The sequence below is a fragment of the Amborella trichopoda genome, chromosome 13 (genome assembly GCF_054954075.1).
Source record: "Amborella trichopoda isolate Santa Cruz 75 chromosome 13, AtrichopodaSantaCruz75HAP2 v2.0, whole genome shotgun sequence".
NCBI lineage: Eukaryota > Viridiplantae > Streptophyta > Magnoliopsida > Amborellales > Amborellaceae > Amborella > Amborella trichopoda.
This window is the reverse complement of record NC_142348.1, coordinates 8,550,328-8,577,189: the sequence shown is the minus strand read 5'-3', so window position 1 is coordinate 8,577,189 and position 26,862 is coordinate 8,550,328. Positions and strand designations below refer to the sequence as shown.

The 26,862-nt window shown below is 35.7% G+C and overlaps 1 protein-coding gene across 4 annotated transcripts; it reads left to right on the top strand.

Annotated features, from left to right (window-relative positions):
• The first annotated feature begins 472 nt into the window (after window positions 1-472).
• On the top strand, window positions 473-7,792 carry LOC18432508 (protein WVD2-like 7). 4 transcript variants are annotated; one of them, XM_020666214.2, is made up of 12 exons: window positions 473-655; window positions 1,599-1,784; window positions 3,026-3,091; window positions 3,460-3,877; window positions 4,080-4,423; window positions 4,965-5,288; window positions 5,371-5,414; window positions 5,534-5,623; window positions 5,798-5,897; window positions 6,028-6,087; window positions 6,400-6,510; window positions 7,143-7,792. In XM_020666214.2, exons 2-12 carry the CDS (start codon window positions 1,776-1,778, stop codon window positions 7,413-7,415), a joined length of 1,839 nt encoding a protein of 612 aa, XP_020521873.2. In that variant the 5' UTR covers window positions 473-655; window positions 1,599-1,775; the 3' UTR covers window positions 7,416-7,792. The 4 variants fall into 4 exon arrangements, with proteins under 4 accessions (XP_020521873.2, XP_011622750.2, XP_088713281.1 ...); XM_011624448.3 differs by having other exon boundaries at window positions 6,016-6,087; XM_088857155.1 differs by having other exon boundaries at window positions 473-670.
• The last annotated feature ends 19,070 nt before the right edge of the window (window positions 7,793-26,862 follow it).

Here is a 26,862-nt window from a genome sequence, read left to right as displayed (position 1 = left end):
TACATCCAAGCTTTTTGAAACAAAACCGATTTTATTTTAATTTTATAGTGAGTTAATATATATTGTTATTCCCGGACTTGCCATGGACAAGATCAGCGAACCGCTTATCATGGCGAGCCAATTCCGCCCTCCAGTTCGACTCGTTGCCGACCGGCTCGTCTCTACAGGGTCCGTACTTTGTGATCCGAAACGTGAGATGTGGCACTTGGCCACGTGGCCGTTGGCAATTGATCTAAGAAAACCGTTAACGGAACTAACGTTTCCCGTCACTCAGTACTTAAACCTCGAGCATCTTCTTCGCCTTTCCCCTGGCACTCATTCTTCCTTTACTGGCACTCATTTCGCCTAAACAGAGGTGTCGACGTGTGCTTTAAGAGCTAGAAAGTTGCTCATGGTTTAACGCTACGTAACGGAGCGGTAACGTATGGGATCTCGGTCTCAAATAAGACAAGAAATGGACAGCATGTGCTTTGGAGGTGCATTAAACAGTCCCCTCAAGCTGTGGATAGCTTCTTGTTTCTCGCCATTTTTTGGGCTCCTGTGGCTCTGAAACTAGGGTTTTTTGGCGCCTTTGATTGAGACGAATCATTTGAAAGGAAGGGATTGTAGAGATCAGTTTGAGATCTTTCGTTTGAGCTCTTTTTTGAAGGATCTGGTGCGAGCTTTTAAGGTTTTATTGAATTTCGCTGGTTTCTTTTTCTTGATTGGTTTTAACGGTCGAAGCCGGTTAAAATACAGTCGTTTCAGTGTATTTGAATTGGTAAAAGTATAATTGATTTGAAATTCTGTGCAAGTAAGTTGTGTTATGGCAAAAAACTTATGGTCACGCCTTTTGTTGAAGGTTTTTGGTTCTGTGTATTGAATCTCTCTGTTTTTTTACGTTGAATTCAGTTTAGTGGAGGAATTTTCTAAATGAGTGCAGTTTCTGCAATGCACTTTAGTTAATCACAGTGCGTCAAGTTGTTTAGTACATACAGGTTTTCCTTTGGTTTTGAGCTATTCCACGGTAGTGATAATTTGATAGATCCAGTTTGTGAAGTGTTTGTTTCCTGTGTACGCATGTTTTACGTTTTATGAATTATTCTTAATCATCTTTCTCCGGACTGTCGTTTACTGGAGGAATTGCTTTGAAGAATGAAGTTTCGGTTGTGCATTTGAGTTAATTTTGAGTGTAAAACTATTTCTGTGAAAGTTAGGCTTGGAGCTTAATTCTTAGGTTTTGAGTTATTCTAGGACGAATATAATTTGATCCCTTTTATCAAGTGTTCTATCATTTGTCGCTGTTGGAAGTCAGCATTTGGGAGATTAGGATAATTAAGTTTCGTTTTCTTTTAATTTGAGTTCATTTCCCAGGAATTTGAGTAATTTCACTACAGAAAATCAACCCGCATGAAGTTTTATTTCTTTGAATTTGACTTCATCTTTTCAGAAGAAAATTGAGTTCGTTTTTGTAGATATGAGTGATTTCTGTGCACGAACTTTCTGATTAGCTTTTAATCTCTGATATTTGAAGGGATCGCTTCATTGATGGAGAAATTGAGTACTTTTTAGTTGATATGGGATTTTTGGGATGATTTCTGAGATATTGTATTGTACAGGTTATTTCACAGCAGGGTTTGGAAGGATTACCCATTCGCTTGTGTTTGAGGGTCGTTAACTGAGGAGTCTACTTAGCAACTCCAAATATTGTCAGAGTAGTTAGTTTCGGTGAACTAAAGTGGTTGGCGATTTGTAAGTCGATATCACTTAGTCATCCGGAAAATGCTGATTCATCGATGTACAAGGTATTATTCATAAAACTAAATTTGTTGAAAATATAGCTTCCCAATAACAAAATAAAAGAAAGGATATCTGGTTTTAGTTCTCAAAAAAAATAACGAAGGGGATATCTGGTTTCTGATTGATACTATTGGAATTTTCGGCTTTGACTTTCGTTTATGTACTTTTGATATTTGATGATTCTCATCTGTTGAGCTTAACCACCTGAATCAGTAGTTCAAACATCTTTTTTTAATATGCTTTGGTTCGTATATATTGAGCTTGAACTTGACAACTTTCTTTTTGTATTGAGAACTTGATCTTTGTGCACTCGATTGGCATGTTTCAAAATTTTTGTGATTCAGTAAATATTTGCAATGTTCTCAATGAAATATGCAAAAAAATTAATAGACCGAGCACTCTGTGAAGTTTACTCTTTGGTTGTAAATTAGTGGGATAGATAGTAAGAACTGTGCATCTCTAGATGGCATTTTGGGCTTTGTGACTTTATTTCGAACTTATACTTTTTGTTTAAAGTTATTTGGAACATATGTTTAAATCTTTGTTATGGCACGCAATTGATGTGGATCAACTGAATAGAAATCACTCTTGGACTTGATTTGGTACTTTTTGCACGAAGGATATTGGAATTCGCATCAGTTGCAGCACACTTGCTATTATAATTGGTATATTTTGTTAGTAAGACTCCTCAATCGTTATAGATGGAGTTTTATACCTAATATGTTACTTAGTGAAGCTGAACTGCCAAAAAAACTGCAGCATTAAAATGATACTGAATGTTCTTACTTGTAATAAAATTCAAAATATTTCAAGGGATGCCTGATTCAGATGGACATTCCAACTTAATTATGCTTTTGTATCAGTTGGATTGGGATCATTCAAATCTGGTATTGATCTGTAATGAAAAGAACAAGATAAAGGAAGATAGGTAATAGGAATAGTTATGAGATTTTTGCTCTCTAAACTTGAATATAAGAATGGTGCTCCCATACACATTTTGTTTCAGCAGTTTGAAGTTCTGCTTTAAACTTACACAACCTCTTGGTTCACGTATTTTCCTAGGAAATCAAATACAGCCTGAATGTTTATAATATGGTTCAAACACCTCACATATATGGGATTTTCAGTGTTAGATTTGCTCTCAAATGGTATATCTTTGGAAATTTAGAAAGTGTCCAAAGATATATAAAAAATGTTAGCATACTCTGTCAGTTTACGTGCGCTGATACGATAATTTGGTTTGCAGATGCTAAATGAAAGCAATGTTAGGCATATAATGGCTGGAGAAATCGAAGATCCTATGAGCTTTCAGGTTTGAGCTCATGTCATACTACTTGGAACTCATTGATGTCATCTCTTTCTGCATAACTATCAAGCAATATTTTCATCTTCAGGCAGCTCTTATTTTTGAGTCTCGTTATTAATTGGTGGTGTCCTTTCCGTTGTCATATTTTTAATCTTAGACACACAAAGTCTTCGGAGGATAGCCTTGCAAATCAGGAGTTATTCTTGTTGATTTTTTTTTGCCACCCTGAGTGCCTTTTCCCACATTTATATCACAAAGCCTTTCTGTATTTCCTTTGAGTAAAGAATCATAGCGAATCCATTATTTTCAATATGTTTGATATATCACTCTGCTACTTCTTTAATGTGCCACTGATCCTTTGCTGTGATGGACAGGTGGAGTATTTGCCTACAGGTTCCATATCATTTGGAAGGTTCGAAACAGAATCCTTATCTTGGGAGAGGAGGTCATCCTTCTCCCATAACCGTTACCTTGAAGAGGTGGAAAAATGCTCCAAACCGGGTTCAGTTACTGAAAAGAAGGCTTATTTTGAAGCCCATTTTAGGAGGAAGGCTCTTCTGAGGCAGGCTTCATCTGACTGCCAAAATGGAGTTGGGCTTAGAGCTCCAGAAACTGATGGTCACAATAACATGAACTGCATAAATGATTATGAGGATCATCATCTCGACGAAAATCATCATTCTACTGATTTTGATGTTACCCCAATTGGCTCAGAGAACTACATAAATGAATATGAAGAGCATTGTCATGATGAACATTACTATTTTGACATGCAGAATGGATGGGATGAGGGTAATGTAATGAAATGTCCTGTTGTTACTTACATTAAGTATGCTATCTTGTATGTGTTTACATCGGGTCATCAAAGATGCTTGGGTGGTTGGGTGCATGTGTTCATGCCTGCCTGCTTGTGTCTGTCTATGTGAGAGAGAGGGGGGCGGGGGGGAGTCAACACTGTATCTACTGTTTCTCTGAATTATCCATCTTTTCGCAGGTAATAGGAGTGATCCACAGGCACGTGAAATTGAGGTCACAGAATGTAAAAAACAGGAAGAGGAGGCTGGGGAAACTTCATATGAGGTAGCGTCTCAATTCGACAATACCAATTTTATTGAGCTTGAAATTCATCAAACAGAACCAAAGGAAACTCAAGGACTTGAGTTTGGAATGGACACAAGACAGCTAATTAAAGAAGATAACAGGACAGAGGCAGAACAAAAATCGTCTTGTGAGTCAAACTTTACAGGTGAGGTTGTCGAACTAGTGGACATGCTAAAGGAAAGGTTGGATAGTGTTAAGGTTTCCTCTCAAAGCTCCGAAAAGAAACCGGCTCTCAAGGTTAGAATTATCTATTGCATCAATTAGCCTTTGTCTTCTATGTCTGCTCGTTGGTCTTGCTGGCGTCTCTACATAAAAAGTCATGCATAAAGTGCAAAAAATGTACCATAATTGATGCACTATGGATAGCCATAGTTTAGAGGGTCATGATGATTCGAAATGTTGGACAATGCTGGAGAGAGAATGACCCATGAAACAAGACAAAACTCCAGTGGTGGATCCCACCTCTCAATTTGGGATCCATTAAACCACAATTTTATTTTAAACTCTCTATATATCGTTGTTTACATACATCTATTCTTCCCTCTTGTTAATTTAGCTAAGTGCATCCATTAACGGGTGCCTGGTTTTGCATCTAGCAAGGTTGTCCTGTTCATTTTTTGGCAGTATGATGTATTAGGCCTTATTATTAAAATAGCGTTGTTACACAATTATAACAACTATATGGCCCTTTTAAAGGCGATGGAGAGAATTCACAAGCAATATGCATTATGTTCATGTAATGTCAAATGGTGCTAACATATTTTCTCTTGTTTCACAGGCTAAGAATACAAATGACCAAAAAGTTTCTAAGCCCAAGATTCAATCTCCAAGTCCAATGCCTGCTACTCAAAGACAACAAAGTAATCCACCAAAATCTTCTCCAAGGACTACTCCAAGGGCCTCAAGGAGCTTCGCAGGAGAGACGCCCGTTAGAAAGAAAACTGAAGGATCCTCTATTATTTCCTCGGCGAAAGCAAAGCAATATCCTAATGTACTTGAGAGTGCAAAGAAAAATTCCACTCCCGAGATTCACAAAGTGAGGCAGCATCAAGCAAAGATATCCCCTAGATTGTCTTCTCTTTCTAAAAATTCAAAGCCAGAGGTAAAAATTTTGATGGAGCAAATTTGTAATTGCCTTCTTTTTGTTTTGTGTTTTAAGTTTAAAAGTTGCTGTTCCCATGCAGGAACATGAAGCTGGGAAGTCTAAGACAAGTAGAGATAATAGAAGGTCTCTCTTTCTTCTCTCTCTCTCTCTAACACACAAACACAACCGCCCTCTTCCCCCAAATTAATAACCAGCAAAAATAAACTGCTTGGTTAATATGTTTTTTTTGTTGCGTATCACAGAGACAAAGATGCAAAGGAGAAGAAAGTCACTCGTAGCCGTCAATCTCCACATGGGAATGGAGAAATTGAAGGCCACTCATCTGCCAGAAGGTAATCTTGAGTAAAACTTGGCAGAGTATATCTCCATTGCCATGTTTATATTTAGAAAATGGAATGAATTTACAGGCCTAGAAGGATTATAGCTTCAGTTAAGCGAGAAAGTAAGACTTGTCAGAGTTTATCTCCATTGCCATGTTTATGGTTAGAAATGTAATGAATTTACAGGCCTAGGAGGACTGCGGTTAAGCCAGAGCTGCCAGACTGCAATGCAAGCAGCACAAGCTTCAGCTTCAAAAGTCACGAAAGGGCAGAAAAGAGGAAAGAGGCAAGGATTACGCTACTTTTCACTTCAAATTGGTGGTTTTTCATCCAAAAGATTTTGCTGATACTGAAAAAGTTCTCTGATTTTTCAATTAAATGGTGGATTAATCTGATTGGTTCAGTTCTATATGAAGTTGGAGGAGAAGTTGCACGCTAAGGAGGCGGAAATGAACCAAATTCAGGCGAGGACACAGGTATGTGGCGTGATCAATATGTATTTATATTCTTGAGCTATGTAATAGATTCTGGTGTTTGTGGTGTGAAATCATTGGAAACCTATCAGGGTATGTGCTTATTCAGCCAAGAATTTGTAACAAATATTCTTGGTAACGTCTTTATTGCTATTCCTTTGAATTATTCTTTAAGATTTTTTGGGTATTCTTTGATTCCGAGAGAGGCCATTTTTAGTTTGTGGTACTGATTGTGATTTGTGAACTTTTATCTCTGGTGTGTGCACGTGTATGTTTGTGTGATTTCAATTGCTGAAGGCTGATTGCTAAATGCAGGTAGAAACAGAGGCAGAAATAAAACAGCTGAGGCGTCGTCTTAACTTCAAAGCGACCCCAATGCCTTCGTTCTATAATGAAACTACTGTCCGAAGTCCTGATATTAAAAAGGTATTGTTCACTTAAATGTAAATAAATCAAGGTGACTTATACTCTTCCCCAAATAAAAAGGAAAACAAAAGGCTGATTTAGTCTATGTTCAGTAATAAAATGATTGGCAGCTGAGTACTTGACTGATTTACGACATTTCGTGCCTTTAGCTATTTAGCTTCTGGAGAATAAATAGTCAAATTATTTATTTGCTCTGGATAAAACTGCATTAATGTAAGAATGTAAGATTATCAGGTGTAGTATATGATGTCTTTGCATGGTTGTCTCAACGCTGGAATGTGAAATGAAAGCTGGTACACTTACAGACGAGAGGAATTTGGGTACTTTTGGATACTGGGGGGAAGGAGCTCAAAAATATGGTTTTTGAGATCTTGGATACTGGGGGGGAGGGAGCTCAAGTTCTCTCTCTCTCTCCCCTTCTTCTCTAGTTCAGTTGCGATGGGTTCTATCTTCATATAATCTCTCTTAATTTGTTAGTTGAGAGTAATCTCATGTTAAAAAAACAATCTTTCTGATGCTAACTGATGGTTCTCTCTCTCTCTCTCTCTCTCTCTCTCTCTCTCTCTCTCTCTCTCTCAAACAGAATAATCCATGCATCCATAGAGAGCTCATATATCTTGAATTGCTTTCAGGTCCCTGCAAGCCAGGCCAAATCTCCAATGCCTGGAAGAAAACCCATGAACTCCACGGCTTCGCAAGAAACTCCACATGTATCAGCCTCACCTAAGACTCCAAGATCAGCCAAGGCTAATGCTTCGCAACAACATAGTCATGGCAGCAAGGCAGCTACACTGAAAGCAGATAGGGTGCTCTCTAAATCCGGAGCAGGCAAAGGCGAAGCCATGAAACGTAGTATTATCGCTGGACGATCAGGATATGGTCATGCTGTCAGTGTGGCCTCGTGATTGCATGGCTTGGTTACACATCTATGGGTATGTCGTGCTATGGGAGTATGGGCTGCCCATGTACATTTACATGTGGATTCATGAGAGAGAGAGAGAGAGAGAGGGGTCAGTGCAGTTGGGGAGCAGTAGAATTTCCCCAGAGAGAGAGAGAGAGGTCAGCACAGTTGGGGAGCAGTAGAAAATCCCCATGTATTCAAATTCATATGTTCTGGACAATTTACTTCTTTTTTTGAATTCCATTTTTTTAGAGTAAGGAACGCATGCTAGGGAGCCCATTGTATTTGGTCAGTCTGTGTCAGCTATAGTGCAAAAGTTCAGCAGATATGTGAATAATGGACATATTTTGGGTTTGAATGAAACTTTTGTTGGCAACAAAATTCTTGATTATCTTGCTGTACTAGAAGAACCTGTGATGAATGCATGCGTGATGGTTGATATGTGAAATTACGAGTCTCTTGCATTTTACAGTTATAAACTCAAATTACCATGGGTGATGTTAAAAGTGCACTACTGTTTTCATGAGGAACTTCAAGAGCAGAGGACTGAAGCATGGAGGTGAATGCAATTTATTTTATTTGTAAATTTAACTGAAATTTCATTTAATTGAAATTTCATGGTGTTCAACAGAGATAATATAGGCATCTCGCTAAGTACCCAGAGTCACTTGATTTTGTTATGGGACTCGGAAAACATTGCCTTAGTATGATAGAAATCGGCATTTGTGACTAGCCATATGGTTACAACATTCCAACTATTCAGTGAGATTGGTGGTGAAATTTTGAGGTTGCTTTCCTCTGTCGGTTCGTCCTTCAGCTATGGTATTGAGTATTGACTTCATCATGGGCAATTTCCATGACGACATTGTTTGACCCGTGGCATTCACAAATATGTTAAGCGAGGCTTGAAACCATCGTTGCTATTCTTTTACATTGTTGTATTACTTTGCATTGAGCCTGTAGATCGCAATGATCTTGTTGATCTCACTGTTTCATGTGGTGAATCTTGCCCTCTCGTAGCCTCTGTAATTAGGACATATGTATTCAAGGTTTTCGGAATGTCGAGACCACGGATTTGCTTCTATGTCTGACCCATTAGAAAAATGTAACCTTTTCTCTTGAAATGTCGCTTTAAACCTCCCTCATGATGCAAAGACATGTTTGAAAGCCTCACGTCAGTTTTGGGGTTGGCATTTTTGACACTCAAGTTAGATATTCACATACATACTCGTGTCCTCATGGCATACCTCTTAAATATTTTTTTAATTTTTTTGAACTTTTTTGATATTTTTATAAAGAATAATGATACTATGAAACCCTCCTACACCCATGTGAGTAGGACCTCGAATGATCACCATTAAATTTTGATATAGATCTCTAAAAAAGTTGTCAATAAACTCATTCACCCAAGTCTCACACCCATGTGATAACTTTTTTAGAGATATATGTCAAAATTTATTGATGATCCTTTGATATCCTATTCACATGAGTGTAAGAGGGTATCATAGTGTCATTACTCTTTTATAAATCACACGATCTTCATAGTGTCATCTTTCCATGAACTTGATTTTTTGTTTTTTTGCCTGCACTCACAAGTACTCTGGGAAAGAAATTCTTAAGCCACTACGCAATCCGAACGTTGTCTTTAATTTTGATACTTGATTCTTGAAGGAAAAATCTTGTTAACTCATTAATTGGTCATAAAGTTTCTGTCCGATAGCCTGGATACAAATGGCATGCACTATGGTGACAATCAGCATATCAGGCAGTCCCTGCAATTTAAATTCTCTGAAGCAGTTCTCAAGATATATTGGCATTTGGGTGATATCACTTCAAATTCAGTAATTCAGACAGGCATCTCTTGGTGCAATCAAGTCACATTTTTGGTCAATGTGAATATGACTCCTATCCTACTGCATCTTTGAGACATGGCAAAGCAAACTCCATCGACCATCAAGGCTATGCCATTACAACTGCGTTATTAAGCTCAAGGGGCACTTTCCTAATCAAATCCTAACCCTCACCCTCATATTTCATTCCATCTTTTGATAAGTGACCTAACATTCCGAAACTCTTTCCCTGGCATCCAAATGGAAGTCATACAAATTTATTGGGATTGTTTATAAAGAGACCGTTTATCTTTTGTACATCAAGGTGACAATCAATCTTATCCCTTAAATTTCAAAATGGGTGATTGTAAGCGTTTTATTGAATAGACACAAAGTTCCCAAAATAAATTTTTAAGAATAAGTAATCTAACTTGCAAAAGCCTGGTATTAGGCAGGTTTTGAAAGAAAGACCTATGTGTCCTTTTATCAAGGAATATAATTTATTTTTTTTTTCCTTATATTTCACCCTTTTTGTTTTGGCAAAAGATCACTTAAAGGTGGTTTTATTACAATATCAAATACATCAAAAATAAAATCATAACAGTATAAAACAAGATCTTAATAACTTGATGCCATTGAAACAAGTATGTATTATGCTTGAGAATATAAAGATAAAATTGCAAGAAATAAAAGTAGAGGATGTCGTTGATTACTTCAACTAGGCTTATTACACCCCACATTGGGTCACCATCATCTGATGATTTGGAACGGTCTAGCTTCAATCTCGAACCGGAAAAGCAAATTTCGGCCAAATTGTTTATGCACCCTTAAATCCCTACAAACTCAGAACTAACACTAAAGTATTTTGGCATATCCCCACATTACCCAGCCCTTAGAATGTTTAGGATGAGAGAGAAATATTAGAGCCCTAGGGTTGGGGCACGCCCTTTTATGGGCTAGGAGAGAGAGAGAGGAGAGGAGAGAGAGTAAGGCTTGCCTCTATGAGAGAGAAGAGAGAGAGAGTTGTGGGAGCTTGAGAGAAAAGGTGTAGAGAATAAAGGGCGGGCGGGGGGGGGGGGGGAGGGGTTAACACCCATTTTTATAGTGCAAAATTAGATTTAGGGTTTCTCATAGTTTACTCTTTTTTTTAGATTGAATATGAAACGTTGATCAGAGTGACTTGTAGGGTGAGAGATCTGTTTCATCCACTACATAGATGGGTCATCAACATTATGGAAGGTGCATAGACCATATCTCTCTTTCCTTAACCATTTTCCTATCAATGGAAATTAAATATATTAAATCTAATTAAAAGATTATGCATTCTATAAAATAACATAATTCTTCTCATACTTTCACAAAATCTTCCAAAGATATATCAAGTCAATATATACTTTCAATATTTAGTAAATATATGGTCAATATATTCCCATATCATATTTGACGACATGCTACAATACAATATTACCAAAACTTGATATAAAGAAAGGAATCCAAAGGCGAGACGTGCCACCCATGAGAGGCACATGTGGGCCCCAGTTTCTAGATGCATGGTGGGTCCATGTGCACAATAGGCCCTCATGATATTTTTTTTATACATTTTAAAATCAATAAAATAATTTTTAAAATGTAACACCCATTTTTATAGTGCAAAATTAGATTTAGGGTTTCTCATAGTTTGTTTTTTTTGTTGAGATTGAATATGAACTGTTGATCAGTGAGTCATCCACTCCATAGATGGGTCATCAACATTATGGAAGGTGCATAGACCATATCCCTCTTTCCTTAACCATGTTGCTATCAATAGAAATTAAATATATTAAATCTAATTAAAATATTATGTATTCTATAAGATAACATAATTTTTCTCATACTTTCACAAAATCTTCCAAAGATATATCAAGTCAATATATACTTTCAATATTTAGTAAATATATAGTCAATGTATTCCCATTTCATATTTGACGACATGCTATAATACAATATTACCAAAAATTGATATAAAAAAGGAATCCAAAGGGCGGGACGTGCCACCCATGAGAGGCACATGTGGGCCCCAGCTTCTAAATGCACGGTGGGCTCATGTGCACAATGAGCCCTCATGATATTTTCTTTATACATTTTAAAATCAATAAACTAATTTTTAAAATATTATTTGAATATTATACTTTTATAAAATCAATATCTTTAATTTTATAAATCCAAAAATTATAAATAAAATATCAAATAATTCATAAAAATTCAAATAATAATTCTAAAATAATTTATATCTTAAAACAAATATAATTAAATTAATTTGATGGGAAATGGATCTATATGGCTTAGGAATTTAATCAACAACCATGAGACACTTCACCTTCAACTATGGACTACAAACCACACTTGCTTTGTCGAATCGATCCAGTATTTCTCATGACCTACAATCTAAGTAGGGGCTCATTAACAGATCACTAAAGTCTGGCCGATGAGCCAAGAGTTCGCAATCCTAGTCTATGGATTACAGGTCTTCCCTTAGAGACGAGTCAAAGTCACAAAGACTTGATACAACCACAGCTCTATGATGCAGAGGGGTATCTCTCACACATGTATACGCTTCAACCTAAAAGGTGATTTTTGCTTTCCATGTGATGGATCATGGATGAGGCTTTAGCCCCCGTCTTTGTCCGCCATCATCACAGAAAAGGTTCACACAGTCCCTCGGCTCACTCATCCAGGCATAAGCTTCGACCTCATCAAGGGATAATCCATAAGAACCCTTGCGGTTTATTCTCTACTCCCAGATAATATGGGTTTTTTTCAACCGACTGACTTAGATCGTCATGCACAGTCTGATATCAACAAACCATCAATTGCTTAGTATGATCTACGAGGGATCACACTCCCACTGAGTTCATGTTCCAGTATATCAAATGTTTTTATTACACACTCACAAGGCCTTTAAAGACCACATAAACCCTACATCTCCCATTTGGCTTTTGAAGGCATTACATTCTATCTTCCTCACTTTCTCTCATCCCCATCCCTCTCACATGTCTTACAAAAACATTAGGGGCAATCCCCTTAATCAGAGGATCCGCAATCATCAGATCTTTGGATATGTAGCTAATCTCGATCTCTTTCAATTTCATCTCATTTCTTAGGTGATAGAAATATAGTTTGATATGCTTGGAATTCTTATGGAACCGGGGCTCCTTAGAAACTCAAATTGCCGCCGTGTTGTCGCAGAAAATCCTCACTGCCTCACAACATACAGGATGAAAGTTGAGATGATTAAGAAACTTCTTAATCCATAATGCCTCCTTGGCCACTAGACAGCATGCCACATATTCGGTTTCCATGGTGGATAATGCAACTATATAATGTTTCTTTGACTTCCAAGAAACTGCACCCCCTCTAAGCATAAATACATATTTAGATGTAGACTTCGCATCATATGGATCCACGAGAAAACTTGCATCTGAATATCCCTCTATTGTTATTTCAGTTCCCCTTTTGTATATGAGCCCGTAGTTCATGATCCCTTTTTAATATTTGAGGATTCTCTTCACTGCTTTTGAATGCTCCTCTCAAGGATTGCTTTGAAAACGACTAACCAAACTCATGACGAAAGACAAGTCAGGCCTTGTTCTCGTCATGACGTACATAAGGGACCCAACTGCACTTCTAGAAGGCATTATCTCTATGACCCTTTTGTCAATATCTTCGGTAGGAAACATTTTATTGCTTAGTTTCGTCTTTTTATCTATTGAAGTAGATATGGACTTACACATACTTATATCAAACTTTTCTAATATCTTCTTATAGTGGGTTGCTTGGGACAGTTAGATAGTCTTCTCTATCATGTTTCTTATTATCTTGATGTCCAACATATATGAAGCTTCTTCAAGATCCTTCATATCGAAGTATTGTGCAAGGAAAATTTTCATTTCTACTACTAGGGCAATTGAGCTACTAACAATTAGCATATCATCTACATATAATTAAATTAAGACCACATCACTCCCACTAATCTTTTGATATATACGATAATGCTCATTATTTGTAGACAACACTGCAAGAGCAAAGGTCTCTTGAAATTTTATGTGCCACTGACATGATGTTTGTTGTAGATCATAAAGTGATTTATTAAGTTTACATACTAGGTTCTCTTTCCTTTTTTCCTCAAATCCCTCCGGTTGGGTCATGTAAATTTCTTCTTCTAATATCCATTTAAAAAAGTTGTTTTGACATTCATCTGATGAACCTCAAAGTCAAAATGGGCTGCTATAACTATAAGGATTCAAATATATGAGAATTTGGTAACAGTGGAAAATGTTTCCTCATAATCTATGATTTCTTTTTGGGTGAAACCCTTTGCAACCAACCTAGCTTTGTATTTTCCTATTTTCCCTTATGAATTCAACTTTTTCTTAAAATCCACTTACAACCGATGGCCTTATATTTCCGATGTAGAAGTACTAATTCCCACACATGGTTTTCGTTAATGGAAGCATATTCATCTTTCATGGCTTCTACTTAATATTTCATTTCAGGACAAGACAAGGCTTCATGATAAGTTTTAGGCTCAGAATATGGATCTTCCCCAACTCTATCAAAATGATCCCCAAGGTAGACACATTGTTTTAGGTATAGATGAAGTCTACTAATTTGGTTACTTTGTCTTGGTTCGAGTAAAGGTTCACTCTCTTTAGGGAGTTCGGGTTTAGGCTGGGGTCGATTGAGAGTTTCAAGTTCGGGTTCTCGAATCACATCCTTGTTTTCCGCATCCTCAAAGAAGTCGGCTTGTTTTCTACTCAACTTTGCTTCAAGGAATTCTTCCTCGAAGAAGTGGGCATGGCGGCTCTCAATGACCGCTCTTGTATCAAGGTTGTAGAATCGATACCCATTACTAATCTAGGTAACCAATAAAGATGAATTTAACAGTTTTGGGTTGAAGTTTGGTCCTATTTTGGTGTGGGATGAGAACATGGGCTGAGCAACCCCAAACTCTCAAGTGATCAAGGGAGGAAGTACGATCTGTGAAAATTTCGTGAGGAGCAAGTGTGGTAGCTTTTGTGGGAGTCTGATTAAGGATATAACACGTCATTAACACGGCTTCTCCCCAAAAGTCTTGAGAAAGACTAGCATGCCCCATCATACTCCTTACCATTTCAACCAAGGTCATATTTCGTCTCTCGGCTACACTATTTTGTTCAGGAGTATAAAGCATGGTGTACTAATGGATGAGTCTTTTTTTCAACACAAAGTCCTTTGAAAATGTCCGATGAATATTCCCCCCTCAATCTTTTCTAAGGACTTTGATTTTCAAGTTGGTTTGATTTTCTATCTCGCCTTTATATTCTTTAAATTTTTCTAGGGCTTTTGATTTTGTGTGAATAAAATACACATGTCCATATCACAAGTGGTCATCTATAAAAGTGATGAAATATTTCTTACTGCTTTTAGTAGCCACATTCATAGGTCCACATATATCACTATAAATGATTTCTAAAACGCTAATAACTTTTATTGCCCTGGTGGTATTTTTTTTTATTAATTTTCCTTGCACACAAGACTCTCACACTTTCGATAAATTTCCCTTATAATTTTGAAGAATGTCGTTATTTTTCAATCTTTCCGTTCATTTGAAATTAATATGTTCTAACCTCATATACCATAGGGTAGCATCTAATTTATTAGGAGACGAGACATAAGCGATGTTCTCTTTTATTTCAATAGTAAATAACCCGTCTATAAGACGTCTAGTCATGATAACATATTTCCCCTTCTTGACGACCACCTTCTCCCCAATGAAAGTGATCATGAATCCAACTATATATATTTTGGGAACTGAAACCAAGCACTTCCTCATATCAGGAGCATAAAGTGCTTGTTTTGGGATCATGGTGCTCCCACTCTTCAATTTCAGCTCGAAATTTCCAACTTCAAGTATATCAGTTTTCTGATTACCTCCCATATAAATATGTTGTTTTCCTGGCTCTATAGGAGTAAAAGAACGAAAACCTTTATTGGTATTTGTGACATAAGTCGTAGCCCCCGAGTCAAGATACCAAGAAGCTCCCTTGGGGTCAGCCAGCATAATCTCAAATACCACACAAGCTAAATCATTGTTGGTCTCTCAAGATTTTTTGAACCGCAATTATTAGTTATGTGGCCCACCTTCTTGCAAATAAAGTAAGTTCTAGTCTCTCTTTTTCCTCTCTTATTACCAAAATCTCTCTTTTTAAAATCTCTTCTATTTTCAAAATTATTTCTTCCATTTCATTTCTTATATTTAAAAGAGGATGGAGATTTTACCATATGTACAGCTTCCCTAAGAGTTGTTGTCGGTGTTTGCCTTGAATTCCTGCTCTCTTCATTTGCTTTGATTGTTGTGATAAGCTCCTCCAGTTTTGGTGCCTTTCTTCTAGTCGAGATGGAAGATATAAAAGTCTCCCATGAATTAGGAAGTGAATTCATGAAATGAATCACTTGCATGGATTCAGTTGGTTTCATGCCGGTGTCTTCTAACTCTTTGACTAGTGCACGAAAGACATGCACATGATCTACAAATTTGACACATTCTTTCATCTTTAACTCATTATACTTTCTGATAGCCATGGTTTGCTTCATGAGAGAGTGTTCATCATACTCTCTTTTAAGTTTATTAAAGATTCCACTTGCAGTATAAATTGACTCGTACTCAGAAGCATACGAGTCGGTCATGACACATAAAAGGATGTACTTGCATCTTAAGTTCATCATCTTCCAATTGGCGTACTCATCTTTAGTTTCTTGAGATGAGTCGTCAGTTGGATGATGCTCATAGAGTATCTCATGCAAGTTTTCTTCATAAAGCACATACCGAATCTTTCTTTTTCAGGAAGCATAGTTGGTCCTATCAAACCTTTTAGTTTTCAAGATCTTTGAGATGAAAGTACGAGCAGCCATATTTTTTTATTCTCAAGCAAAAAAAAAAGGGAAAAAAAGAAGAAAAAAAGACTCATAATGGCAATCAAGTAAACTTGCTTTGATACCAATGAAAGAAAGACCTATGTGACCTTTTACCAGTGAATATATATATATATTTATTTATATTTCACCCCTTTTATTTTTGCAAAAGATCACTTACTGGTAGTCTTATTACAATATCAAATACATCAAAAATAAAATCACAACAATATAAAACAAGATCTTATCAACTTGATGCCATTGAAACAACTATGTACTATGCTTGAGAATATAAAGATAAAATTGCAAGAAATAAAAGTAGAGGATGTCGAATATTACTTCAACCGGGTTTATTACACCCCACACCGAGTCACCACTATCCGATGGCGTAGGATCAATGGTCTAGCCTGAATCGAGAAAGCAAATTTCGGCCAAACTATTTATGCACCTTTAAATATCAACAAACTCGGAACCTAACCCCAAAGTATTTTGGCATATCCCCACATTAACCAACCCTTAGAATTTTTAGGATGAGAGAGAAATATTAGAGCCCTAGGGTTGGGGCGTGCCCGTGAGAGAGGGGAGAGGAGAGAGAGTGGAGCGTGCCCTTATGAGAGAGAAGAGTGAGTTGTGGGGGAGAGAGAGAGAGAAGGTGTAAAGAAAAAAAGGGGAGGGGGAGTACACCCCTCTTTATAGTGCAAAATTAAGTTTAGGGTTTCTTATAGTTTGCATCTTTTGTTGAGATCGAATATGAACCATTGATCAGAGTGACTTGTGGGGTGAGAGATCTGAGCCATTTATTCCATAGATGGGCCATCAACATTATGGAAGGTGCATGGACCATTATCCCCCTTTCTTTAAACATTTTCCCATCAATAGAAATTAAATAAATTAAATCTAATTAAAATATTATACATTATATAAAATAGCCTAATCCTTATCATACTTTCACAAAATCTTTTAAAGATATATCAAATCAATATATACTTTCAATATTTAGTAAATATATGGTCAATATATTGCAAAAAGTGCTTTCTGGATGAGGATTTGAAACAAGGTTTTATTTTGTTTTCATAAGCTTAGGCCTTATAGAAACATGTAAAAATTCAAAATTTAAAAAATCTATTGTCTTAAAAAAATAAAAAAAAGTCTTATAATATTTTTTCATAAAAGAACTATTTTTTATTATTAGAATATAGTAAAGTGCTTTATGTGGGGGATGCATAACTACATTTAGAGTGGTGGATTATCATTTACACATCCATCTTTAAGATGGATGTAAGCGGTGGATTGAGAGAAGAAATCCCTGCATTTTGTTTTTCCTTAATGCCAAAAGCTCCATCCCTGTTCCGTCGGACACCTAATGAAGTGAAGGGAGTCCTCCTTCACTTGTCAGCTCCTATCATATCCATAAGGGGTTCCAAACCTTCAGCCTCCAAGTTCTATAGCCGGAAGCAATAATTGAAACCTGCAATAACAATGGAATAATGGTCCTCTCATCATTTTTAACTTTTAAGATTTATTTTTGTACATAATAATAGTCCCCATACTAGAGATTATAAATAAATAAAAGTTAAGCCCAAAATCCAATCTAAAAAATGGATCGTAAAGAGGGGACCATATCTATGTATGAATTCAAGGACATAAAAACCGTGTTCTTAAAAAATCATCTGAGTTTTTTATTTATGTACTTGCCCCTTTTTTCTTTGATTTTTTTATTTCCAATTTTCTACTACTTTGGATTTGGTGCTATCCAAAATCACCCACATAAGGAAATCTCATATTTTATGGGATTGATTGAGATTGATCCATATTACGTGGGATTGAGATATTTTCATATTTTGCGGGATTGAGATATTCTCTTATTTTATGGGGATTGAGATTGATATTAATAAGTTTTCTAAAATAAATATAAATCCAAAAAGATTAGGACTCTTGGATTTATCTCTTCGTCTTTTGAGATATATGTTATATCAATAAGAAGTTTCATATTTTGTGTGGATTCCTAATTCTATATAAGTCCTGTGCATAAGATGTGATTTCCTCCTAGAAAAGAGAGCTTCATTTTGGACAGAAATATTATGATGATGCCTCTTTTTTGGACTCCCAAAGATTAAGAGGTTTGTTTCTTATAGAGAAGCGGTTCCCATTAAGATTTTGGGTGGTTTCCTTTTAGTGAAATAAAGTATCATTTGCCCTCAAAGTTGTTCCTCTTCCTAGACTGTGGTCCAGTAATGGAATAGAGATGAGAGATCAGCAGTCGTGCCGTTTAGGAGAGCAGGTTTAAAAGGGTTTGCTCAACTTGTGTTTTTGTCAAGGTTTGCTCCAAAATCTTTGATGTAACTTTAATTGGTATAATGGGTTTTTGTTTGTTGTGCCTGTGGATGTAGCCGTTTTGAGTAAACCATGTAAATATTTGTGTTCTTGTTGGATGTGTTTCATGCTTTATTTCTCACACTTTACCAAATATTAACCCATCGGGTTTATTGCTTCCGCGCGCACAACAAGTGGTATCAGAGCACAACAAGAGAGAGCCATGTTGTTCTAGTCTCTTTCTCATTACCCATAATTCCTCTCTATAAATTTAAAATGTGCATTAGTCAGAGCACTCAAAACCCTTGCAAGGTCATCATGCAAGAAGCTACTACTGAGCCACATGTTGAAAACTTGAGGAAAGAGATGGACCCACTCCTAGGATTAGGGCAGTGTCGAGAGACTATCGATCGCAAAGATTAGTCTTTTACCAGAATTGTGAGAACTCCGTAAATTTATGTGTACCTCTCTATGGCCATGAAACCCTTCTTAAAGAGGGATAGAGGAGGCCGTTCTCCAACGTTCGGCTACCTCCTGAAATCTCTGAGAAAACGTGGCCCTGTAATCCTAGGAAATGGGTGGTTACTTTCTAACCACTAGACAAGGACACTTTCTCTCTTTAAGAAGCCTCCTTTTTTTAGTAATAAGCATTAAATTATAAGAAAGATAAATATTGCATGTTTAAAGGCCCCATGGCCGCACACATGTATCAACATCTTCCACTTGACCATGAGGGCCAGATATATTGAAATATCATAAAGTCTTTGTCATGAGGCTTTCATGCAAGTGCAGTTATACATCTCATAACAAAAAATATCCAAAGTCACGCCATGGTTTTTTACGCTAATGCGGTTTTTCCTCTCATGACCATGACATCAAAAAATATCCCATTTGGGAGTTTCTAACTTAAATATTTCTATGTCTCATCAAAGCTACATGTTTTGATAATATTTCTGCACTCAATCATTTTGTTAAAGGGTCTGCAATCATATCTGAAGATGGCAAATAACTTACAATTATTTCATTTTTTCCAATAATATCATAAATATAATGATAATCAATTTCAATGTGCTTACCCTTGGAACTATAAGCTCCATTTCTAATTGATGAAATAGCACCTTGGTTATCAAAAAAAAATTTAACAGATCCGTCAGTTATATCCAGCTTCAAATCATTTATGAAGCGTTTGATCCAAACGTCATAAGTTGTAGTAATGCTACAAGCAATATAATCGGATTCCATAGTATATCGAGCTACACAACCTTGTTTCTTACTAGACCAAGAAACACATCCACCTCCAAAGAGGAATACAATTCCTGGAGTTGATTTTCTATCATCTGGGTCTCTTGCAAAATCTGCATCAGAGTACCCAATAACCTCTAAGTTGTCAGCTTGGAAGCACAACTTTTAAATTTATTTTTATAAATATATCTAAGTATCATTTTTACAGCTTGCCAATGAGTCATCTCAGAATTACTCTGAAATCTACTTGACTCAAATCAGGTCTTGTACACAACATGACATAGTTTATGCATTCTACAGCTTGAGCATAGGTAATTCTTTCCATTTCAACTTTGTCACTATCATTTAATGGACAAACTTTTTTTGATAATTTCAAGCCTTTACAAACAGGTGTATCTATGGGCTTGCAATTTTCCATCTTAAATCTCTTTAAAACACTTTCTAAATAATTTTCTTGAAATAAACATCGAAGTCTTGAACTTTTATCTCTTGATATCTTAATACCCAATATATATGAGACTTCTCCTATATCTTCATCTCAAAATGGGAACTTAACCATGATTTGGTATGGTTAATCATGCTAATATCATTACTAGCTATCAAAATATCATCCACATATAGTGACAATATAACAAAATTGCTCTCACTATTTCAAACATATACACAATGGTCTAACCTATTGGTTATATAACCAATTTCAATGATTGCATTATGAAAAGTAAAGTACTATTGCCTAGACGACTGTTTTAGACCATATAAAGATTTATTAAGTTTATATAATTTGTCTTTTTGGCCTTTAATTACATATCCTTCTGGTTGTTTCATGTATATATCTTCTTTTAATTCTCTATTTAAAAAAGCTGTTTTGACATCCATCTGAAATAATTCTAGATCATAATATGCAACTAATGCAAGGATGATCTTAATAGATGAAAATTTGGCTACTGGAGAAACTTTTCCCTTTGTGTAAAGCATTTAGCTACCAACCTAGCTTTATATCTATCAATGGATCTATTTGCATTAAACTTTTTTTTTATGACCCATTTGCAACTGATGTGTAACAAACCTAAAATTTCAAAAAAAAAAAAAAAAAAAGAAAAGAAGGAGAAAAGATGCTTTTAAATAGGTGATGGTCTGTTTGAGTATGATGGTCCTTGGGGCCATCACTATTTTAAAAAACTTTTACTTGGTTTAAAACTTTTGCAGCTGCTTGCTGCTGGCAACGTCCTTTAGCGGACGTGGTTTTCGTATGTTAAAAGCAGACGCTTAATGCGACACCTCAGGTATGAGGTAGAGCGTAATAAAATATTATAATAATACGTTATAAGAATTTAAATAGGGAAGGTGAGCACTCCCACCCTAGAAAATTTTGAGATCTCTCTCTCTCTAGTCAAAACACAGTGAACTCCTCTCTCGAACCGAATTTTTTATCGGAAGCTCCCTCTCAAACATTTGTGGGTAAGTGACATCGTCTTCTTGAAAAATAGTCTGTTTTTAATAAATAGTGATATTTCTGTCCAGGATCTTTATTTTATAAGTTTTGTGTGTAAGTGACATCGTCTTTCTGAAAAATAGTCTATTTTTAATAAATAGTAATATTTCCGTCTAGGATCTTTATTTTATCAGTTTTGTGTGTAAGTGACCTCATTGTCTCGAAAAATAATCCATTCTTTTTAAAAATAAAATGAAATAATTATTTCTGCTTATTATCATGAATTTTAGGCGTGATAAATTTTATGAGCACGTGACCTCATTATCTTGAAAAATAATCTTTTTAATAAAAATTGTGATATTTTATCTATGTTAGAAATTTTGAATGCTGTAAATTAGAAAAATAAATTTATTCATTTTTCTTGTCTATTGTTAGAAATAAATGTGATATTTCTGCTTTTAGTAAAATTGTGATATTTCTTTCTACTGTTTTGAATATTTAGACATTGTAAAATTCATGTGCAAATGACTGCCTTATTATTTAAAAATTGACATTTTTGCAATTGATTATAGTATTGTTGTGAAATGTTTATTTGTGAATTGATATTCTATAAATTGTGATAATTCCGTATTCTTGAATTTTTATAAGAGTTTTTCTATACATATTAAATTGGCAATTATGCTAGAATGCCTTTACAAACTGCTACCTTTCTAAATTTGAGCCCAAAATATTTGATTGGTTATTTTTGAAATGTTATAGAGAGTGACTGTTATTAATGGTTTAAGTGAAATTCATATTAATGGTTTCAGTGATATCTTGAGTACATGATATTGCTGCTTTCGAATGTTTAAAGAGATTTAGAAATAATTTAAGTGTGCAAGTAGACTCATCCGATACGCCGGTGAGGTATAAGTGGACCTATCTAGGACGTCGGTAGGGATTAAGTGGACTCATCCGGTATGTCGGTGAGGTATAAGTGGACCTGCAGAGATTAAGTGGACCTATCTGGGACACCGATAGGGATTAAGTGGACCCATCAGGACGCTGATGGGGTATATAGGTGACCTACTTGGGACGCCAATAGGGTATTTTGTGAAATCCTTTGAATTATGTACTGCCGTTAAAAGTGTTATAAGCATTTCAATTATTCGGATTGTACTTAATTATGCATTTATTGAAAGTGAAACTGTTGATGCATTTCTGTTAATAGATCTCATTTTGGAAAATATTGATATCTTTCAATCATGATTATTTTTAGGATTATGATGAACACTTAGTGAGTAGCCAAACTCATCAAACTATGGTAAACATTTTTTCAGGATAACTGCGGATTCATTTTGAGTGCTAGTCAAGATCAACCTTGGAAGATATTGTTGTTGTACTAGCTTTCTTTATTTACTTTGTAAGACTTTGCCACTGTAAATTTGTCCTATCAATAGATGTATATATGTTTTGCCTGTCACATCTCAGGAATAACAATATTGTAAATTCTTGGGGTGTGACATGATACCTTTTCTATCTTTAGGGAGGTCAACCAACTCCCAGACTTGATTTCTTTTAATAGAATCAAGTTCATCATTCATGGCTTGAGTCCACTCAGCTGAGTCATGTGAACTAATAGCTTCACTGTAGCTACGAGGTTCATCTATTGTATCATCACTCATTGAAAAGTAATTATCTTCATTCATAAATACATAAAAATTTTCTAAAGTCGTAAGTGGGGTTCTAGTTCTTTTAGGCATATTTAGTATACTTGATTCAATTGAATCATTCTCACCAAATGTAGATGGAGTCTAAGAAACAAGGTCTTCCATACCATTATCTTTATCAATTTCATGTAAACCAATAGGCTTATTTAAAATATTTTCATCATCTATATTTTCTAATAAATGAGCCTCACGACTCTCTACTAATGATCTAGTATCATGGTTATAGAATCTATACCCTTTAAAATTGTCCGAATAGCTTATAAAAGAGCATTTTATAATTTTACTTTGTAATTTATCTCTATTTTGTGGTGGTATGAACACGTGCCCAAAAAACCCAAACTTTCAAGATAGTAAGGTCAGGTTTCCTACCTGTCCATAATTCATATGGGCTCAAGTCTATAGATTTAGTTGGAACACGATTAATGATATATATTATAGTGTTGAGAGCCTCACCCCAAAAATGAGGTGATAAATTTGAATGGCTCATCATAGACCTAACCATGTCCATTAGAGTTCTATTCTCCTTTCAACTACACCACTTTGGTGTGGTGTATATAACATAGTTGTTTGGTGAATTATACCATGCTCCCTACAAAATTCAGAAAATAAGAACGAGTAATATTCACCTCCCCTATCTGTTCGAAGAATTTTACTATGTCTACCTAATTGATTTTCTACCTCAGCTTTATATTCTTTAAATGTTTCTAATGCATTTGATTTCCTACTAATTAGGTATACATATCCATAACGTGAATAATCGTCTATAAATGTTATGAAATATTTCATACCTCTGTGTTTTCATATTTAATTGGCCATATATATCAGAGTGAACAATACTAAGTAATTCACTATACCTTTTCCCTTTAGGGAAAGGCTTCTTAGTTAATTTATCAAAAATACATGGCTCGTATGTTTTGAACACAATTTTTCTTAAATTGGGAAGCAAACCTCTTTTAACCATTTAATTCAGTTTGTCTCTATTTATATGTCCTAATCTTAAGTCTTAATATTTATTTATAGTATTTATTTATATGTCCTAATCTTAAGTGCCATAAATATAGATCATCCATACACAAAAGCATCAAAAGAAGCATCAATATAACCAGAAAATGATGAACTTTCATTAATATTCAGTCGGTACAAATTGTCAACTTTAGTACCGTACACCAAAACTCTAGAATATTTTCCAATGGTAACCCGACCAGACCTTAACCTTATTTCATAACCCTTGTCGTCTAGCCTTAGGCCATAAATCAAATTGCGCCTCATATTGGATGCATATAATGTATCAGTCAATAAGAGATTTGTTCATCTTGGTAAACACAGCTTGAAAGTACCAACACCTAGTACATCGCAGTAGGTGTCATTTCTCATATAAATCCGCTGGTTACCGACTGCAATCTCTTTAAATTCTGTGAATCCATCTTTGGTCCTCGAGACATGTCGAGTGGAGGCTGAGTCGACCCACCAATTTCTCAGGTCATGATCGGTAACTATTGATTCTAGGACTACACAGATCAAGTCTTTTCTCTTTTTTTGATTATTTCGAACATGGTTGTTATTTTGGTTCCTATTTTTACTTTTCAGCTTAGGACAATTAAACTTGATGTGCCCAATTTCTTTACAATAAAAACAGGTCTTCTCAACCTTATTCTTTTGATTTTTAAAATTTCTCCTCATTCCCCTATAGCTATTATTTTTCTGATAATTGAAAAATTTCTTGAGGATCTGAGAAGATGAACTTTGGGCAAAGTGGAGCTCATTTGACTTCTTCCTCATTCTTCTCTCAGCTTCAATACTAAGATGCATAGGAAGATTTGATATCGTTATCCCTTGTGCAAAAAGGTTCAATGCAATTACAACAGACTCCCAAGATGGAGGGAGACTATTAAGGACAATGGACACTTGCATGTGATCGGGGACTGGATTCCCTGCTGCAGCAAGGTCATTTGCGAGCACTGTCATTTTATTGACATGCTCAATCACTGAGTTTGTTTCTTTCATTTTGTAAAAATTGTATTTTTCTAACAACAATTGTACATGGATCTTAGAAGTGGTCTCATACTTTTTAGATATGGCGATTATCATACTTTGAGCTGTGGTGTAATCCTCAAATACTCTAATTAAATCATCTTCCATGAAGCTCAACATAGTAGTCCTAGCTACTTTGTCATCTTCAAACCATTTTGCAAATCGCCTTTTGGCTTGACCATTGGCATTAGGCTCTAAAACTGGTGGTTCTGTTTTTAGGACATAATCTACCCTATCTTGAAAAATAATATATCCAATTTTTCTTTTCCATATAGAAAAATTGGTCCCATTGAGTTTTTCAAGTTTAGATAATTCTGATATGACTAGCCTAGATGTCATTTTAAATTTTTAGATAATACCTAAAAGTTCAAAAAAAAATAAAAATTAATTGTGTTTAAGAAATGGTTGTCTGCTAGTTAACTCAATAGGTTTGCCGACTCTCAGTGAGCAACTTCAAATAAAAATTTTCTCGAACAGTTTATGTTCGCACTGCTATAGATTATGAGCCCACCACGCTTCCAAAACCTGTTCTGATACCAATGTTGAAAAAGTTGAGGGAAGAGATGGACCCACTCCTAGGTTTAGGGGTAGTGTCGTGAGACTATCGATCGAAAAAATCAGGCTTTTACTAGAACTGTGAGAACTCTGTAAATTTTTTTGTACCTCTTCATGGCCATGACACCCTTCTTAAAGAGGGATGGAGGAGGTCGTTCTCCAACGTTCGGCTTCCTCCTGAAATCTTTGAGAAAACGTGGCCCTGTAATCCTGGGAAGTAGGTGGTTACTTTCTAGCTGTTAGATAACGGCACTTTCTCTCCCTAAAAAGCTTTCATTTTTTAATGATAAGCATTAAATTATAAGAGAGAAATATTGCACGTTTAAAAACCCCATTACCACACACATGTACCAACACCACATACCTACATTAGCCATCTATTTCTCTAACCAAAAGCATCCTTTAAAGTGTTGATTTGCAGAGAACTCATCGAAGATCGGCTGATTTTCATTTTCATGCTCTTTTGATAGCAAATATTTGTGTGCAAATTCTTTCCTTTCCACTTTTCTATTTACATGGTATTGATATAAAAGTTTCAGGAGAGCAACCAATAAGAAGGAAGTATATATTTGGCATAGTGCTGTTGTTTGATGAGCCCATTTGGATGTTATTTGCATACTTGATTTCATATTGTGGAGTTTATAACAGTAAATGCATACATGTCTGATGGATTCTCTTAAGTGATTTTAATTAGACAAACCTCAACGAATATTTTGATTTGCTGAATTTCCTGTTAGTAGTCTTTTTATATCGATCCTGACATGAACAAAAGGAGTGGGTTCAAGGGTAAGTGGTCAGATTGGCGGGGTGGGCCACAATATGATATCTTAAGTTTTATTCCTATTGCGGGCAAGGGACTTCTTCTGTACTGAACTAATAAGGCTCACAAACATGGGAAAGACTTGCATAAACTCCTCACAAGCTAAGCACATGTATGTAGGAAATTCTACAATTGTATTGTCCCACATATGAACAATTGTTTCATACGGCCTGGACCTCATTTCTACAATATGCAGTCCAGAGGTATAAAGCATTCATCTTAAAGACGGATGCAAATAGGTGGTCCATTTAAAAATAATTGTAACTAACGATTCAAATGTTTTCTTAATATAATTATTAGTTCTAGTTTTCAAAAGTTATTTATTTCACATATTTGAGATCTCCATATTAAAAATTATATGTTATCTAAAAATTAGGATCAAATTATATTTAAAAATATATTTATTGTCAAGCCGGCATTTCTACGTGTGTGGGGCTTGGCTACATGCTAACCGCGTCCTTCACATATTCAGTTACTAACTTGCGTATTGCGCAACAGCATGCTAAGGTACGAGAAAGAGAGAGAGAGAGAGATTCACAAAAGTTCCTGACAGGCTTAGTGCATATTCGTAGAAACTTCTATGTTCCACA